General features: G+C 39.3%; 1 protein-coding gene across 1 annotated transcript in view; it reads left to right on the top strand.

Annotated features, from left to right (window-relative positions):
• The window catches only part of pitpnc1a (phosphatidylinositol transfer protein cytoplasmic 1a), a 161,059-nt gene that overhangs the window by 86,697 nt on the left and 55,458 nt on the right, over positions 1–18,904 (top strand). Inside the window, exons 2-4 of the mRNA XM_051714546.1 lie at positions 6,897–7,045; positions 17,007–17,095; positions 17,799–17,806. Coding sequence (XP_051570506.1) covers positions 6,897–7,045; positions 17,007–17,095; positions 17,799–17,806 — 246 coding nt within the window. The remainder of the gene's footprint in view (positions 1–6,896; positions 7,046–17,006; positions 17,096–17,798; positions 17,807–18,904) is intronic.

Below are 18,904 nucleotides of genomic sequence, written 5' to 3'. Positions count from 1 at the left end.
GTCCAAACTGTCCTTTGTAGTCTTCTGATGTCTGATTTCATTGCTGAACCAAACCAGACAGTTATTGGAGTGCAAAGGACAGTCTCAATGACTGCTGAGTAAAACTGTATCAGCAGCGCCTGTGGCAGGTTGAATTTCCTCAGCTGGCGAAGGAAGTACAACCTCTGCTGGGCCTTTTTCACAATGGAGTCAATGTGAGTCTCCCACTTCAGGTCCTGTGAGATGGTAGTGCCCAGGATCCTGAATGACTCCACTGCTGCCACAGTGCTTTTTAGAATGGTGAGGGGGGGGGGGGTCAGTGTTGGGGTGTTCTCCACAATCTCCACTGTTTTGAGCATGTTCAGATAAAGGTTGTTTTGACTGCACCAGACAGCCAGCTGTTCAACCTCCCTTCTGTATGCAGACTCATTGTCATCTCGGATTAGGCCGATGACAGTGGTGTCATCTGCAAACTTCAGGAGCTTGACAGAGGGGTCCTTGGTGATGCAGTCCTTTGGTGTAGAGGGAGAAGAGTAGTGAGGAGAGCACACATCCCTGGGGGGCACCAGTGCTGATTGTACAGGTGCTAGAAGTGAGTTTCCCCTGTCTCATAAGCTGCTGCCTGTCCATCAGAAAGCTGGTAATCCACTGACATAGGCGTGGAAACAGAGAGTTGGTGTAATTTAGTCCGGAGAATAGCTGGGATGATGGTGTTGAAAGCTGAACTGAAGTCTACAAAAGGATCCTTGCATATGTCCCTGGTCTGTCCAGATGTTGCAGGATATTTGCTCGATAAGCAAATTGAAGGGGATCTAGAAAGGGTCCAGTGATGTTCTTCAGCTGGGCCAACACCAGTCTTTCAAATGATTTCATGACCACAGACGTCAGGGCGACAGGTCTGTATTCATTAAGTCCTGTGATTTTTGGTTTCTTTGGGACAGGAATAATGATTGAGTGTTTGAAGCAGCATGCTCCAGTGATCTATTGAAGATCTGTGTGAAGATGGGGGCCAGCTGGTTAGCACAGGATCGAAGACACGCTGGTGAGACGCCATCTGGGCCTGAAGCTTTCCTTGTCTTTTGTTTCCAAAAGACGTGGCTCACACTATCTTCACAGATCTTAAGTGCAGGTTGAGTAGCAGGAGGGGGGAGAAGGGGGGTTGCAGGAGGTGTTGGTGTTTGTGTGAAGTGAAGGTCAGAGTGGGTGTGAGGTATGAGATTGGGCCTTTGAAATCTGCAGTAGAACACATTCAGGTCGTCAGCCAGTTGTTGGTTCCCTACAGGGTTGGGGGTAGGAGTCCTGTAATTTGTGTTGGGCCTCATGTATTCAGATAGAAGACAAAGGTAGGCCTAACAGTCATAAAAACATAACTCAAGCCCCCACCTTCCAAGTCGTAAATTTTTCTGATAAAAATCGCGCCAAAATCAAACAAAGGGAGTCCAAAACAGACTACAAATCCATGAAGCCTTGCTCACTGGAGGAGATTACTCTGTGTTCAACCAAACACTCTAACGGATCCGAAGGAGACTGCCGAGCAATTTGCATCTTCATCCGTTTGCCTACAGAAGTGAAGAGATTAAAGATTTCTCTTCCATCTTCAATCAAGTCGACATTTCTGAGTTCTCCGCCAGCCCGCTGAGAATCAACAGCCGTACCGCCCGCCGACAGAGCGAGGAAATGGCCTCCCGTCATCACACGAGCCTCAAGGAACCGGGTCAAAGTTAAAGGATGGAGGAAAACACATTCTACCTGTGTCCTCATGCGATTCAAGTAAGAGGTTACGTCTGGGCAGAGATAGAATATTATAGCGTGTTATTCTTGTGTTTCAAGGTTTTTGCTTGTACAGTTTACGGACCGCCATGTCCGCTCATTATTAATACTCAGGGTATTAATTATCACAAATTTGTTTTGCTGTATTGTGGTCCAACCAAATTGGATTGTGCAATTTCGCCATCGCGGGTGAAACAGAAACCGAGTTCATCCATTAAAGAGTCAAATAACACAGGACTTTTACGAGCCCCGCTCGTAAAACCGCGTCTCTGAGTGATGAACACAGCTGCTTTCTCTCCTGCTATCGCAAAATCAGCTTTCGGGCTGTCACTTAATCGTCTCATCTCTCTCTCTCTCTCTCTCTTACTAATCACACACACACACACACACACACACACACACACACACACACACACACTGTCACACACACACCTTATGTGTTATAGGATTATTTTATTTCCATATCTAATCATATCACTGTTTAGTTTGTAGTTGTAAGTCGGAAGTTTATTGACTGCATTGTATTAATTGATATTACTGCATAAATAAACTTTATTTATATTACAAAGAGAAGTGTTTTGGTTTGTTTTGCATACGCCTGTGTCATGCTGACGGGATGTCAGTGCTCGGATTCAAACCTTCATTCATTGTTTTTTTCCCGAAAATCGATATTCTTCGGATGTCGATTTTCCTAAGAAAACAATCTAACATTGAGACTGTTTTAATATTCGGTTATTAGTCCCTGATTTCAGGGTGGTGCCCCATCAATATGAATCCTTATTAATATTCTATTGATTTTTGATAATTGATAATTATCTTTGATGATTGTTGAATTTGAAGGATCAATAAGCTAGTGTTAATTTTATTTAATGTTTCATCGATGTTAACAATTAACGATTATCTTTGATCATTGTTGATTTAAAGGATTAAAAAAAGCTAACATTGATTCTCATCAATGTTCTATTGATTTTAATAATTAATACTTATCTTTGATAATTATTAATTATTGCTAATAACCAAACTTGCTCCTAAATGTAGCACACCACATTTACTGGAGTCCCATATGAGGTTTTAATGAGTTAGATCCAATTAATTAATTTAAATATTAATTAATTATTTCTGATAGTAACACTGATCTAAACAACCAGTAAAGCCCTACATTTGTGAGTTGTTTCATTTTATGGAAAAAGGTGCAATAAAAGTGAAAGGTGACTGAGTTTAATCTACCTAACATCTCCTTTTGTACTCCATGGAATTATTAAATGTGAAAGTTGTACTTAAATATTTCTAAACATGTTTAGCCTAACCACAGTAATGTGGAGCAATCCATGATCTGACCTGTGTTTATGGTCTTATTATTACAGTTGCCACAGAAAAATTATGGAAGAACAATGGTAAACTTTCACAAAGGCAAGTACTATTTAGAATGGTTAAAGGGGGTTAAAATCTGGATTTACTTGGACAAATGGGCAAATTATTGAGTTTTCTTCCTTCTAACTGGTCATGTTTGCCTTCATATATTCCAAGAGGAGACTCTAATCATTAGGCCTGTCCTGCTAAATTAATATAATTCTCCTTCAAATAAAATGTCCAAACAAATGTATGCAAATACAATCTCCAGTTACTTTTATCACTTTTTGTAGGTTGGAGGATTTTGGCAAGTGAAAATGCTGAGTGACTACTGACTTTGGAATACCACTAGCCACAGTGGCCGGTGAGCCAAAAAGTTAATGTCAAGCCCTGGTCGTATGGATTACTTTTATGCTGCCTTTATGTGATATTTGGACCTTCAGAGTTCTGGTCACCATTCACTTGCATTATATGGACCTACAGAGCTTGCCATTAAATAACTTAATTCCCATGAAACACATTCATTCTCAAGGTAACCAAGCTGTTCTCTGGGTAAAACGAGTCGCACTCAAAAAAACAAAACAAAAAAATGACTCAAGTTTGCTACTGAAAATGATTGAACAGTTGTCCAGGGAACTTGCAAGGCATCTTTTCAGTGGCTCGTCTCATTTATTTATATCTAATATGCTATTTCACTCTGTTCTCTTTTAATGCATCTCTCATGCAGTCTGTATCTTAAGTGTTTTTGCCTTTCAAAGGAATAGTCTTGTCTTTCCAAACCTGTATGACTTCCTATCTTCTCCGCAACAAAAAATGAGATGTTAAACAGAGTGTTAGGGACTGTCGGCTTCAGTTTCCTCCACTTTCATTACATCGATAAAAAAACAAAAAAACATCTTATTTTGTGTGCTGTAGATCCGGCTCATGAGAGCCATTCGTTTGGAAATCAGACTTCACTTGTCATGCTGTTTGATTAATACTGTAGCTTCAAAAGAACCAGCTCATGAGAGTCATTCGTTTGGAAATCGGACTACACTGGTTATGTTGTTTGATTAATACTGAAGATTTAAAAGAACCGGCACATACAGTAAGAGTCATTCATTCAGAAATCAGACTACACTAGATGTGCTGTTGATTAAAAAAGGACCGGTTCATTAGAGTCATTCATTCAGGAGTTAAACTACACTGGTCACACTGTTTGATTAAAAGTGTAGATTCAAATGAACCGACTCATAAGACTCATTCGTTCAGGAATCAGATTACACAGGACGTGCCTTATGTTTCATGCTATAGATTCAAAGAACCGAATAAGAAAGAATAAGAGTCTTTTTTTTTTCTTTTTTTTTTTTAGAAGTCAATCTTCACTGTTCACACTGTAAATTCAATAGGACCAGTTGATTAGAGTCATTCATTCAGGAGACGAAAAAAATTTGGCATGCTTACCATTTCATGCTGTTGATTCAAAAGAACCGGCTCATAAGAGTCATTCGTTCAGGAATCAGACTACACTGGATGTGCTGTATGTTTCGTGCTGTAGATTCAAAAGAAGCAGCTCTAAAGAGTCTTTTTTTCAGGAATCGGACTACACTGGATGTGCTGTATGTTTTGCACTGTAGATTCAAAAGAATCGTGTCATACAGTAAGAGTCATTCATTCAGTAATCAGACTACATTAGACCTGCTGTAGATTCAAAAGAAACGGCTCATAAGAGTCATTCATTTGGTAATCAGACTACACTGGATGCGCTGTGTGTTTCATGCTGTAGATTCAGTAGCAAGGCAGCACTATAGGAAACACTGTGAGTACTTTAGTGCAGTATCCCGTTCTCATCGGCGGAAAATTGCACGTTTGGGAACCATTAACTGTATATATTTTTAAAAGAGAAACATGCAAAGAACTCTCTTCTGTGTACCTGTCTCATTTATTTTTTTTAAAAAGGCCATTTTACTCCGAACTCTTTTAATGTGCCTCTCATGCAGTCTGTCCACACTCTCATGTCTCCCCATGTCTGTCCGTCACACATACAGTGAAAGTGGGATCGGTGAATTATTCAGCGCCACTTGAACTCCCCCTAGCCTAGCAGCTCTCGTTTGCTCGCTGTTTCTGCTGCTTTAATTGGCTTTCAGAGGATAACAATGAGGACAATATCTCATTAATCGAACAAAGCGCTGTGGTTTCATAAAAAGCTCAGATGAATGGAGGAGGTGAAAGTGAACATGACATGCTTCATGTTAGAGATATTGTTAAACATTATGATAGTTGTGTGAGTGCGTAGCACACAGTGGTCGTACTTGTGGTATGATTTAAGCATTTGAAGTGTATCTTTATGGCTGTTCGTGAAATGTGAGCCAACTACTTCTGAGATTAATGCAAAAGTTAAAGGTATAGTTTTATTTTTTTATGTTTAAACACTTTTTCTAATATCAGCTTAATGTGGATAGACTATGATATACTATGAATAAACTGTAAGTAAGCCATTCGTTGGTTGATTCCCATGAAATATGTAAAGATTGCGGCTCTGGTGTATTTTCAAACATTGCCCTGTTTGTTTGAGTATTTCTACCAGCCCGGCAAAGAGAAAGTCATTATCTGTCCATCTTGAAGGTTTTGAAATGAGAAATACATCACATCTTACCATTTGATATATAAATAAAACAGTATTATCTGCAGGATACTTGGCTTGTGTCACTGGCTTGATATGGATCTTTGCATTTCTCAAGTGTGGCAGTTGCTGGGTTTGAGACACAGAGTTGAACAGGAGCCTGGGGCCTGATCTGCTCACATAGATAAGCAGCAGGCAATTTCATGTCAAAGGGTTGATTTTTTTTTTTTTTGTTTTTTTAACTAACAGATCTCTACATTCTGTTTGCTATATGAAGGTCACATTAAAACTGACTTGGAAACTTTTTACCAGGCCATCTTCTTTTTTTATTTATTTTTATTTATATATATATATATTTTTTTTACTTTTCAAATGCCTTATGTATAATATTTTAGCCTTGTCCCAGACCCAGACTTTCAATATTAAAATATGATAATCCTTATAAAAATACAAATTATTACTTTAAAATTAGGATAAATAGGCAATTTCTCCAGAAATATAACCAATGTTTTTCCCCACTACCTTTGGCTAAAGTTGGCATATGTAAATTTTCAGGAGGTACACATCCCACTCGACTGCACATCTCAGCACAGAAATTGATTTTGTGAACTAGTGCAGCTAGAGTAATGTAACATTAACATGACAGTAATTTAAGCGCAACCTGACCACTCATAACTCCAAACTCCACAGAAACTTGAGTGCAGCATGTTATATGAGATGATAGAGCAGAGCACTAATCCACTGTGAAGCGCACAGCACATGTAGACTATATAGTTGTATAATTAAGTCACAGCAAATGCGCATTCATTATAACACCGGGCCATGTAGCAAACTGTTTATCCAGAGGTGTGAAGCTTCTGTCAAAAACACACATCAACATAAAATTTCACTTAAAAATAAAAGCACGATTCAAAATGAAAGCCAGAAGCCTGAACCTGAAAAAACTGTGACAGAAATATATTACAAATGTATAGTAAAATGTAATATTCACTGTAGTAGTAGATTGACCTCACAAACATTTGCTAATCCAGTGACTAGTTCTTCCTCAGAGATGTTCATTGTAGCAGCCTGGGAAGACTTGTAAACATAACTTTGTTTCTCTGCAGACTGTTAAAATCGTGCAACCTGACTCTCATTGTAAGTTTATAGACATTGTGTATGGCAGTTCTGACTGTGTTCTGGTCTGTGTCTCTAGTACAGGGTTGGTCAGCTCTATATGATCAGCAAGCACAGCCATGAGCAGAGCGAGAGAGGAGAGGGCGTGGAGGTGGTGCAGAATGAACCGTATGAAGACCCCACATACGGCACCGGCCAGTTCACAGAGAAACGCATTTATCTGAACAAGTGAGTAGCAGCTGTTATCTACTTAATCCAGCTCAAAGTGTCATTTAGTATGCTGATACTAGCCAATCAACACCTGCCTGTATATGACACATTGAAAGAATATCACTGATCTTTTCATGTCGCCGGGGCTTGAAAGTTTGGGGCTCCGCTGCTGGCCGCTAGCGATTTGAATTAATGTGTTCTACAGGTCTTTTTTACATAACAAACAACATTCAGCCAGCTAATAGGACTATAAATCATGACAAATCCCTTAAGGGTTTACACTCTTTACGTCTTGTTACTGGAAAAGTAATATTACTGCAGTATATTAAAAGCAGCTGAGTTTCTGTAAAAGCAGCTGAGTTTCTGTCTCACTGCTGAAAATTGTAGGTTAATTAGTGCCGTCGCTTATTTAGCGACTTTAGCGAGTTACTCCCCAACAGTGACCTTGATTCTCGGAAGTTACATAACAGTAAAGCAGTCTGATTGGAGCATTTTTGTGCTTGCAATTTCTGTGCAGTGTGCATCAGACAGTACAGTATATGCAGTCTGTTATGCTGTCATAACATTCAGAACTGAATTAAAGTCTATTTCTTTACTACTACCAGCTCTTAGGAGTAAATGACTCTCTGTCAGTGAAACACAGCTCATAACATACAAATCCACTTTAAGAAACCGTCAAAGCAAAGGGTTGTTTTCACAGAGCTACATGCTTGTACAATTCACACTTTCTTTATGACTCCATAGCATAACTGCTTTACTGAATGCATTGGGCAATCGTTCAATGCTTCTAAAGCAAGAATGACCTCTCTCTGACCTCAGACATCTCTGAGAACTGAGCCAATGCTGTTAGCTGCATTACACTGAAATACAATTAACTGCTGAAATTTTTGATGGTGTGCATTTATTTTTTTGACATTTGTGTATAAATGAGGTACATATAAACTCTAAAGAAAGGACCATATCCAAGTCATTGTATTCTGGTTTTAGGTTCTAAAGGTGTTGGATTTATATTCCAGTTGATGTCAACATGAAATTTAAATGTATTTTCTTAGCACTTTTTTCACATATCAATAGAGAACCCCACTCCATCAGTTCAGGTCAAATTTGACCCGAAACATCAAATGTTGCACCCCAATTAAAAAAAAAAAAAAAAAAGAAAGAAAGAAAGAAATGTAATAACACTGTCTTCACTAAAGTAAAGAAGACACTGAAGTTATGCATTTATTTTGGGATTTTATGGTATATTTGACCTTATTTACCTCTAAAATACTCAATTACTCCATTCATGTTCATATAAAATAAGCAAATTGTATGTTATCTTCACTTCAGTTAAAACAGTAAAGTGAAAGATCAACATATGTTATGCATTGGGGGTCTCTTGTGACATCTGCTGGAATATAAATAGCAATTGCATGAAATGACAAGTATAGCCAGTAGATGGCTTCAGTTCTCAATACATTAGCTGATCTCTATAAGCCAATGTTGGATGTATATTTACACATTGTAAACATAAATTATTTGTAAAATAATTTTTTTAACCATTTGTGTCAAAGGGTGAGAGTTTGCAATGATGCCACAATATGCTTATAGTCAAACCTTCCAACACCGTAAAATTTCACACTGTGGGGTCAGACCAAGACGTTGATCTGACCTCGAGGTGTGTGTGTGTGTGCGCTATGTTGAGGATGTGTTATAATCTCATCCCTTCATTTCTGTATGTGTTCTGCATTGTGGCTGATTGATTTTTATTTGACAAAATAAAATAATTTTTTTTTACAGTTATTGTCTTCAGCTATTAATTTATTTGTGTGGTCTGTAATGTTTGGTGTGTGTTCTGCATTGTAGATGTTTTATAGTCTCACCCCTTCATTTATGTGTATGTTCTGAATTTTGTTGCGTTATTGATGTTTATTTGACAAATATAACATTTCTCTGTGTTATAATCTCACACATTAATTTCTTATGACAGGTCAAATTTGGTCCAAACAGTACAAACAAGGGACTGTTTTATAAAACCACCTAGACTCATCAAATGTAGTCAGAATGTGTGTCTGTGTGTGTGTGTGTGTGTGTGTGTGTGTGTGTGTTCGTTCAGGAGAAATCATCAAGCCTTGTACAGCTCCGATTAAGGAAACAAAACAAAAAACAGTTATTGACCCGAACATTAATAAAGGGTTAAAGACACCATGAAATGGCTCTGCAGGCACAGTTTATTTCCTCTGTTGACATATTTCCTATTCCCTTTGACATATTTTTGCTTTGAGTGGGACATATCGAAGGGCTTTTACCTTTTTTGTATTTTTAAAAAAAATAGCTAATAGGTTTAAGTAACATCACAGCTGTGAACTATAATTTGCTATTAGCTGGTTGGTGGCCGGTGGTATTAAAGGAAGGGACATTCTCATTTCAGAGAACTTTTGAGTGGTCAATAGCTTAAATTAGCTCAAAGGTAACAGACATAGACTAACGACACAAAACTCCTCATCAGTGCACATTATGCCAAAGAAAAACATGTTTGTCTTCGTAGTGTATACTTAAAATGTAAGTCACATAGGTCACACAGTTTATTGGATAATGTTAACCAAATATCCAAACAGCCAACAGCTACCCTGAGGCCATCGTTTTAGCAAACTCGGATTCCGGCATGTCTATTTTTCACAATCTGATAAAGTCCCAATCTTTTTTTTTTTTCATTGATTATACTCAATAATTCCATTAGTTTCACGTGCAATTATGACACATTATGGACGTAAAATTAGTTGCAAGTGCCATTTAATGTTGTCTTTACTGTTAATGTCCCTTTTACTGTTTTTATCTTCGGTGTTTATAAGGGTTATTCTGTGTGTTGCTATTGAGCCTCAGTTGGGATCAAACCAGTCCACCAAAAATGTGCAGTTCACCCTCACTGAGAGACCAGTCTATTAGAGGCCAACAATTTAGCAAGGAGAAGTAACCACATGACTAGGAACCCAAACACTCAAAAATAGCCAGTAGACTTCACGGGGCACGGTCCCTCCCCCAGGACGCTTTCGCCATTCTGGACGCAGATACTAAATCAATTGGCTGAAGTTTGGTTAGGCACAGGTGTTTTTGGAGAAACAGTATATTTAGCTTGGACGTCACTACCCCCCAAGAGCAGTCTGATTAAATTGTTCCTTTAAGGGTCATGATTGACTTTGAGGTGGTCGTGACATCACTTCTTGCCAGTTCAAACAGTGCAAAAGTGTTTTTTTTAATACTATATATAGAGATAATGTACAATCACCCGGTCATATCGCAAAACAAAACCTATCAGGGTGATCAGGACCCTTGTGCAAAACAGAGGGCTCTTGTATCACCCTGAAGAAGTTTATTTTGAGACAGTATTACATTGCATCCGCTTTTTACACTTCTACTTACCAAATAAACAAATAGATCAACATGTAATGTTGATTGAACTGAAATTATTTTATTACGTGTGAGAAAAAGGAGATTGCCATGCGCTACTTTTCAAAGTGTAGGAAATCGGTTGCCTGAGGACAACATTCAGTAATACAAAAAATATTTGACCACAGAATTCTATGATTGACCAATCAGAATCACTGCCTGGTCTCGTGAAAATTTACGTGACTGTGGTGACATTTTTGCGAAATGATTTTGTGGTTCCTTTTACATACAGTGCCTTGCAAAAGTATTCAGACCCCTGACCAATTATCTCATATTACTGAAGTACAAATGGTGCAATGAAATGTGATTCTGTTTGATATTTTATTTTAAAACACTGGAACTCAAAATCAATTATTGTTAGGTGACATTGCTTTTATGTTGGGAAATATAAAAAAATAAAAAATATAAAAAACTGAAATATCTTGCTTGCATAAACATTCAACCCCTGTGCTGTGGAAGCTGCCAGGTTACACCGATGAAAGAAATTGCCCTAACGAGGACACAATTACTTTACCATTGGCATCCACCTGTGAATCATTAAAGTTGCAATCACATTTTCTGGATTAAAAGAAACCCATTGTTGATTGATCATTGGTCAGGCTGTGAATCTGAAGGAAAATGAAGACCAAAGAGCATTCCACAGAAGTTAGAGAGAAAGTAATAAAATGCATAGATTAGGGAAAGGGTACAAAATAATATCCATATGTTTGGATATCCCAGTGAGCACAGCTGGATTAATAATCAGAAAGTGGAAGCTGCACCACACCACCCAGGCACTGCCAAGAAAAGGCTGTCCCTCAAAACTCAGCATTCTAACAAAAAGGAGACTTGTGAGAGAAGCCACAGAGAGCCCAACAATCACTTTGAAGGAGCTACAGAGTTCAGTGGCTGGGAGTGGAGTAATGGTGCACCAGTCAACCATATCAAGAGCACTGCATAATGCTGGCCTGTATGGGAGGCTGGCAAGAAAGAAGCCGTTACTCAAAAAATACCATCTGAAAGCACATCTGGAGATTGCCAGAAAGCATGTGAGTGACCCAGCTGCGATGTGGACCAAGATAGAGCTTTTTGGCCAAAACTCAAAGGGCTATGTGTGACGCAAACCTAACACTTCCTATGCCTCAAGACGCACCATCCCTACAGTGAAGTATTGTGGTGGCAGCATTGTGGTGTGCTGTGGGGATGCTTCTCATCAGCAGGCACTGGGCATCTTGTTAGAATTGAAGGAAGAATGGATGGAGCAAAATATAGGGAAATACTGTCAGAGAACCTGCTTCAGTCCACTAAAAAATTGAAGCCTCTGAGGAAATTCACCTTTCAGCATGACAATGATCCCAAGCACAAGGCCATAGCAACATTGGAGTGGCTCAAGAACAAAAAGATAAATATCCATTACAGTGGCCCAGGCAAAGTCCTGATCTCAATCCTACTGAGAATCTGTGGCATTATTTGAAAATTGCAGTCCACAAGCATCACCCAACCAACCTGAACAACCTGGAGCAAATCTGCCGAGAAGAATGGGCCAAAATCACTTCGTCACTGTGTGCAAAGCTGGTACATATATACCCCAAAAGACTAAAAGCAATTATTGCAGCAAAAGGTGGCTCGACCAGATATTAATGTGTGGGGGTTGAATACTTATGCAAGCAAAATATTTCAGTTTTTTATTCTTCATAAAAATATTTCCCAACAAAAAAACAATGTCACCTTACAATAATTGATTTTGAGAGTCAGAATGAAATTTCAGTGTACCATTTGCAATTCGGTAATATGAGAGAATTGGACAGGGGTCTGAATACTTTTGCAAGGCATTGTATCTGGGCAGTTCCGAGGTGAAATGTCCACTGTGTGGCGCTAAAGGCGAGTTAAAGTTTCTCCCAAACAGATGAGGTTTTAAAGGTTGGTACTTTATCAAGTTTTAAATCAACAAAGCCTTCCTTCCTAACCTAAACCTAAATGATAGTGTCAGAAAAAGGAAATGTGAGATAAAAAATGTAATTGCTGAAGAAACCAAGTCACTTTGTGGTGCTTCTATGACACTTTCAGCTCGTGTGTCGATTCACATGCTCTTCAGGACTCGTGCCTCGGTCCTTTGCATCGCAAGTACAATGCTCTATCAGTTGAGCTACTGCTCAACTTCATCGTGTTTGAGTAAGCTTGTAAATGTAGTTGGTAATGTAATGCAAACTTAAAAATGTATTGCGTGAAAGATCATCCTTCATGTTGTGTGAATTCTACCCTGCTGAAAAGACCAGCATTGCTGGTCACCAGCTTATGTTGTGTTGTGGGTGCTGGACCCCAGCATGGGATGCTGGTGTGGTGGTGCCCCCACCAGGCTTTTAAACTAGCTTAACCAACTTCACCAGTTTGTGAAAAGCATGGCTCTGCTGGTGCACCAGCTAGACCAAACCAACCTAGACCAGCAGGGGAATTGTATGCTGGTTAAGCTGGTCTTTTTAACTGGGTAAACTATTATTTGGAGAGAAATAAACACTTAGAGGAGATAAAAGACATGAGGATGCAGAGGAAAAATAGGCAAACATGGACATTTTGAAATGGAGCGAGCACATAAGAATAAAAGAAGGGATGAACGGGGAGCACATGGGGGGTTGAGATGTGCGTGGGTCGGGGAGATGGCAGAGCACCGTCTTTTATAGCACATGCATAATGATAATTTGGACGTGGGAAGCTATACCTGTATTTTTGCTCACATGCCACCTGCCATTCCCTCTGTGTGTGTGTGCGCACCATGACGCTTACACAAGCTGAAGCCATTGTTCAGGAATTCACAGACACTGAAAACCATTCAAATGTAGAGCACTAACAAATCTTTTGATTGACAAACTGAAGTTCATGAGAAATATACAGTATATAGGTTTATCATTTTGAATATCCAGAAACCAAATGAGAAGTGATAAATGTATTATCAGTTTTAGTGCCTATGGAGTGGTTGTCGTGGAAGTCATTGGCTATTTAAAGAACAGCATTCAAACATGCTACTCTTACTATTTCTGGATGACCTATTACATTTGCCAAAATATGCAGTATAGACCATTTCAAACATGTAAACAATAACAATGAATTCTAATGCAAGTTTCCAGAAGCACTATCTGTATCATTAACGGATCCTTTAAATAGGGCTCTGAGTTAACATATTGTCCTCAAATAACATCAAATGTTGGTTTACCTGAAGTGACTTATCCAGATGTGTTGTTTATACTGAGCGTCTACACGAGAGAGGCGATGAAAATGTATTGTTGTTAAGATGCTAACAATTATTTCCTCAGTGGAGATCTCGGGAATGATCCTCCTGTTATAACAAAGTCTTTTTAGGCAAGTCAGGTCATTCGACAGACATCTTTGGAACGCTCTCGGGCAGCTAATTTCTAGTGCAGCTCTTATCTACTTGAATGGAAAAGACCAAAATGCACTTCAAAGACTTTATCATTCACTGTAAGAGCTTTGAAAGGCTAAAAGGTGTGGGGATCAAAAATAAGGGGTATTCGGAACTCACTTTTTAAGTCATTTTTATTGGAAATTCTGTTCGAAGCGATCTTACAACATGACTATCATGATTGTTCTCCTTTCAAAGTGCCCTTCAGAGGGTAATTTATCACATTTGGAATGCACAACGTGCAGGAAATGTTCAAGGAACAAAAAAACGTCACTTTCTTAAACCTTGTAATGGTCTATACAACCAAAGCTTGGACTTGACCTTACATTCCACTGACAAATGAACCGAAAGTAATTACAGCCATCTCTAGTTTAAGTAATTATTTGACAGGACCACAAAAAAATGATCAAAGTCATGTGGCACAAGCTGTTCTTTGAGCTTGTTATTTGTTAGCCAGTCGGCTCGCTCACGTGACATGTTAAGCCAATCGGCTCGCATGGTGTAAGCTGATTAGTCCTTTGAAACATAATAGCCTAAGAACTTGTGTCTGTCTCTGTTTAACATTTGAATTCCTTAGTTTTGCAGATATGCCGGTTTCACTGCAGCGTGCCGTTAAAGTTTTTCTCTGAAACCCTCCTCCACCCCAGTTTCGTTTGTCTAGATCTGCTACATGGGGGTTGTTTGTCATGTCTATTTGTGCATCAAAATGTCACAAATGCTTGATGTAGCATGTCTTGTGTGTGTCTAATTGTGCAGCAGCATGTCCACATGCTTAAGTATGTATGTGTATTTTGTAGCAGTAGGAAATCTCTGTACTTGCTCTGCAGTAGGAGCAAAACCAATATCCTTTCAATATGTCATACCCACATTAACATGCTAAATCTTTCGCAGAGTTGATATGACTGAACTTTAATTTTAATTTAAATGCAAAATAACCATTTTCAAAATGATAAAAATTGACATTTTTACAAAACACTTCGATCTTTCTGTATATATATATATATATATATATATATATATATATATATATATATATATATATATATATATTTAATAAGATGCCAAAAGAGCGCTTGACCACACCACGCATCTGGATATCCGCCAGGCTATAAAGCTCTTCTCCATCATTTGATCATTACCCACCGAGGCATGGATACTATAAGAACCCCTGAAGGTGTTCTGTGGTATCTGGCACCAAGATGTTAGCAGCAGATCCTTCAAGTCCTGTAAGTTGCGAGGTGGAGGCTGGAATTTTTGGTCCAGCACATCCCACAGAATCCACAGAATTCAATACCTTGAACTCTTCATCATGATCCTCAAACCATTCCTGAACAATGTGTGCAATGTGGCAGGGTGCATTATTCTGCTAATAGAGGCCACTGCCATCAGGGAATACTATTGCCATCAAGGGGTGTACCTGGTCTGCAACAGTGTTTAGGTAGGTGGCATGTGTCAAATTAATGTCAACATGAATGGCCAGACCCAGGGTTTCCCAACAGAACATTGCCCAGAGCATCACATTCTCTCCACCGGATTGTCATCTTCCCACAGTGCATCCTGGTGCCATCACTTCCCCAGGTAAACAGCGCACACGCACTCAGCCTTCCACGTGATGTAAACGAAAATGGGACTCATCGGACCAGGCAACCTTCTTCCACTGTTCCAAGGTACAGTTCTGACACTCGCTCGCCCATTGTAGGCACATTTGACGGTGGACAGGGGTCATCATGGGCACTCTGACTGGTCTGCGGCTACGCAGCCCCATACACCTCAGGGTGCGATGCACATTGTGTTGACACATTCCTCCAGTAACCATCACTAAAATTTTCTGTGACTTGTGCCACAGTAGACCTTCAGTCGGTTCGGACCAGACGGGATAACCTTCGTTGCCCTTGAGCATCGATGAGCCTTGGGCGCCAAACCCCCTGTCACCGGTTTGTGGTTTGTCCCTCCTCGGACCACTTTTGGTAGGTACTCGCCACTGCTGATTTCAGAGATGCTCTGATCCAGTTGTCTGGCCATAACAATTTGGCCCTTGCAGTAATGGATCCTGGCATAGGCGATATAGGCAGCTGCCTAGTGCGGCAACGCTCTCTGGGGTGGCACGACAGGGTACCTGCTCAGCTGTCCCCGCTCAGAGCTTACAAGATCGTGATGAGAGAAAGGTGCCTTGAATTGTGGTGGGGGTGGTTGGGGGGCTCCACGTCATATCTCACCTAGGGCACAAAGTTAGCCAGAACCGCCACTGGTCCCTTGTCAAAGTCACTCAGGTCTGTACTCCTGCCCATTTCTCCTGCATTCAACATGTTACCTATGACAGGATGACACTGACTTAAACTAGATTGCAGGCAGTTAGTGAATTAGGTTTTTGCGCTAAAATAGCATGCACAAAAGTGGTGCAACTTTTTTGTGAATTCACCCCTATTTTTTTATTATCATGAAAATATAAAATCAGTTAAGATCAAAGTCAGCCTTCATCTTGTATGTCCTCTTTCCATATTTCTTGTGACATGAATTCAACAGAGTTGCAAAGGATCTGCTCTGTTTTAATAGTTTTAATTGAAGGTAACTGCTTATTTTATGTAATTGTGCGTATTTTCTGTCAAGCAGTTGTAAAGATGATTTTTACATACTGTAATTTTCCTCATTTTAGTTAAGAACCAACCTGTTTTCTGATTTATACAATAGCTAGTTCCAGTCTTCTCATCCGAATGGACAGTTGGCATTCCAAGAGTGCTAATATTTAGTGCAGCAGCGCTGAAACTTTTCTCTGTGTGTTTGCAGCGTTCTAGATAGGATGTTAGTTTGCACATTGCTAAGTGACAAGGAACAGTTGAACATAAATGTTTCTTTCCGAGTTCTCCATTGGCTGATTTCATTCTTCTGAGCTTTACATTAACAGCTGATTGAAAGACATTTTTGCAGCTACTCTTAAAGAAATTGCATTTTGGCAGCAATTAAGGGACCCTGATCTCAGATCGGAGCAAAAGAGCATCTTCCTCCCCGAGCACTCATCAATGTTCCTCACTGCTGCTATTAGACTGTCATTACTACTGTTATTGCAGCTGGAGGGATGGGGCGTTTGGCAATCCCACAATGAGCTGGCACTTTCTTGTATGTTCTTGGTACTTATCCATCCTTTTTTTTTCCCTCTTTCAGCAAGCTGCCCAGCTGGGCTAGAGCTGTGGTGCCCAAAATCTTCTATGTTACAGAGAAAGCATGGAATTACTACCCCTACACCATCACTGGTAACTACAAATGCATGGATATACAGCACAGAAGCATTAGAAAAGCTGGCTTATATAACAATATCTTTGTGCCAGTATGTTTGTTTTCATTAGTCAATGACAAGAATCTGAGTGTTGAATGAGTGTCTGATTTACATAATATTCTGGAGTAATTTTCTAGACATTTTATGTTTGTGTGAACGATTCCTGTAAGAAAAGCAGACATATAAATATGCATTTTTAATAGAAACATTAATAATATGTCTGTTTCACTGCTAATTGTTAATTAGACCTAAATTTCAGTCTGGAGTAATTTTCTGAACTGCGAAATGTATGTGAGCTTTTTGAGATCTCTTTAAAGTCATTGTACAATAGGATTAGTTTTTGTACTTTCACAAAGTGTGCTGCTCTTACATATGTATAAGTAATGTTCATCAAGACAATGTAAATGTTCATTAGAAACAAGTGTTGTCTAAAAGATTAAAAACATGTTGATAGATAGATACATGTTAGACACACAGACCAATCAGAATACATGTGCATATTTTGGTCATGTGCATGGACACCCATATAAGGAAACCTCCATTATGCTGAAGAGCCGCAGTTCTTACTCTGATTAAATGTGTGATCGATCCAAGACTGACATGTTTATTGCCTAAACCATGACCTTTAACATAGTTTCTCTTTCTCTCTCTCTCTTTCTCACCCCAACCATGGCTCTCAGAGTATACAGTGAGTATCCCTTCCTATTTTTTGTGTGTGTGTTTTGAAAGTGAAAAAGGCTTGATCCAAAATGACAGACACAATGCAATAATGTAGCCCATGCTCTTGCTTACATAATGCCTTTGATGGGTAATTGAATGGCCTGTGTGTTGATTGTCATTAGAGCCGTAGCGGCCTGTTTAGTGCTGATAATGTTTGGCAGAACCCCTTCCATTGATTGCACTGATATACCAAAATGAGCTGTCTCTGTCATCAATTGAGTGATGCATGCTGGGTCATTACAGTGTGTGCTAGTGTGCATGAGTAACAATAAATGTGTGGATGATTCTAAGGTCTGAAACATATTTTAAGCAAGTGCACAAACACAGAAGCGAATGCTCGGCCAACACATCACAAATGAGCAGTCCCATTTATGCAAATGGAGGCTGTAGCGCCCATTCCAGCAATGCTGAGACGTATGCTAGACAGATGCTCCTCGTCTAAATGTATTTCATGCGCAGGTAATTTTTCTCATCTACCCGCAACAGGCAGGTGACCTGTAAGACGTCTCGGAGTAACACATGGCAAAAAATGCTGTTAGTCACAAAGACATGTGCTTGAAGAAACACACTTTATTATATTTTTAAGAACAGACAAAAGAAAAACCGTCAGTGTTCGTGTCTGATTCGCTGTTTGTTCAGAGGCGTACAGCACGTGCCTGTCATGTGGAACACCCACATGTCGGCATGCAGTACAAGCCTGTCTCGTTGAACAAGCTTCACTCTTTTTTTTTCCTCTGTTAATTCATCTGAAAACTGAAAAATGGGACAGTTGGAGACTGTGAATGTTTGGATTTGGGGAGGTGGTTAAATAAGATTGTTTGATCATTTCGTTATTTTATTGCTTTTTTTGTTGTTGAGTTTAAAGTGCTTGTATGTTTTCCATGTTTCAATAAATGAATTAAATTTTTAAAGCAAAATCTATAAAGCAAAAACAATTTCACCAACCCTCGGCAGGGGGGTTGAGGATGTAATCAGATATCGTGATGTTTTTTTACCACGATTAACGATAAAATACTTTTTACATATTGCCCAGCCCTAGTACATGCGTATTCAAACAATTTTAATA

This window comes from Myxocyprinus asiaticus, chromosome 13 (assembly GCF_019703515.2).
Source record: "Myxocyprinus asiaticus isolate MX2 ecotype Aquarium Trade chromosome 13, UBuf_Myxa_2, whole genome shotgun sequence".
NCBI lineage: Eukaryota > Metazoa > Chordata > Actinopteri > Cypriniformes > Catostomidae > Myxocyprinus > Myxocyprinus asiaticus.
This window is presented reverse-complemented; position numbering and strand designations above follow the sequence as displayed.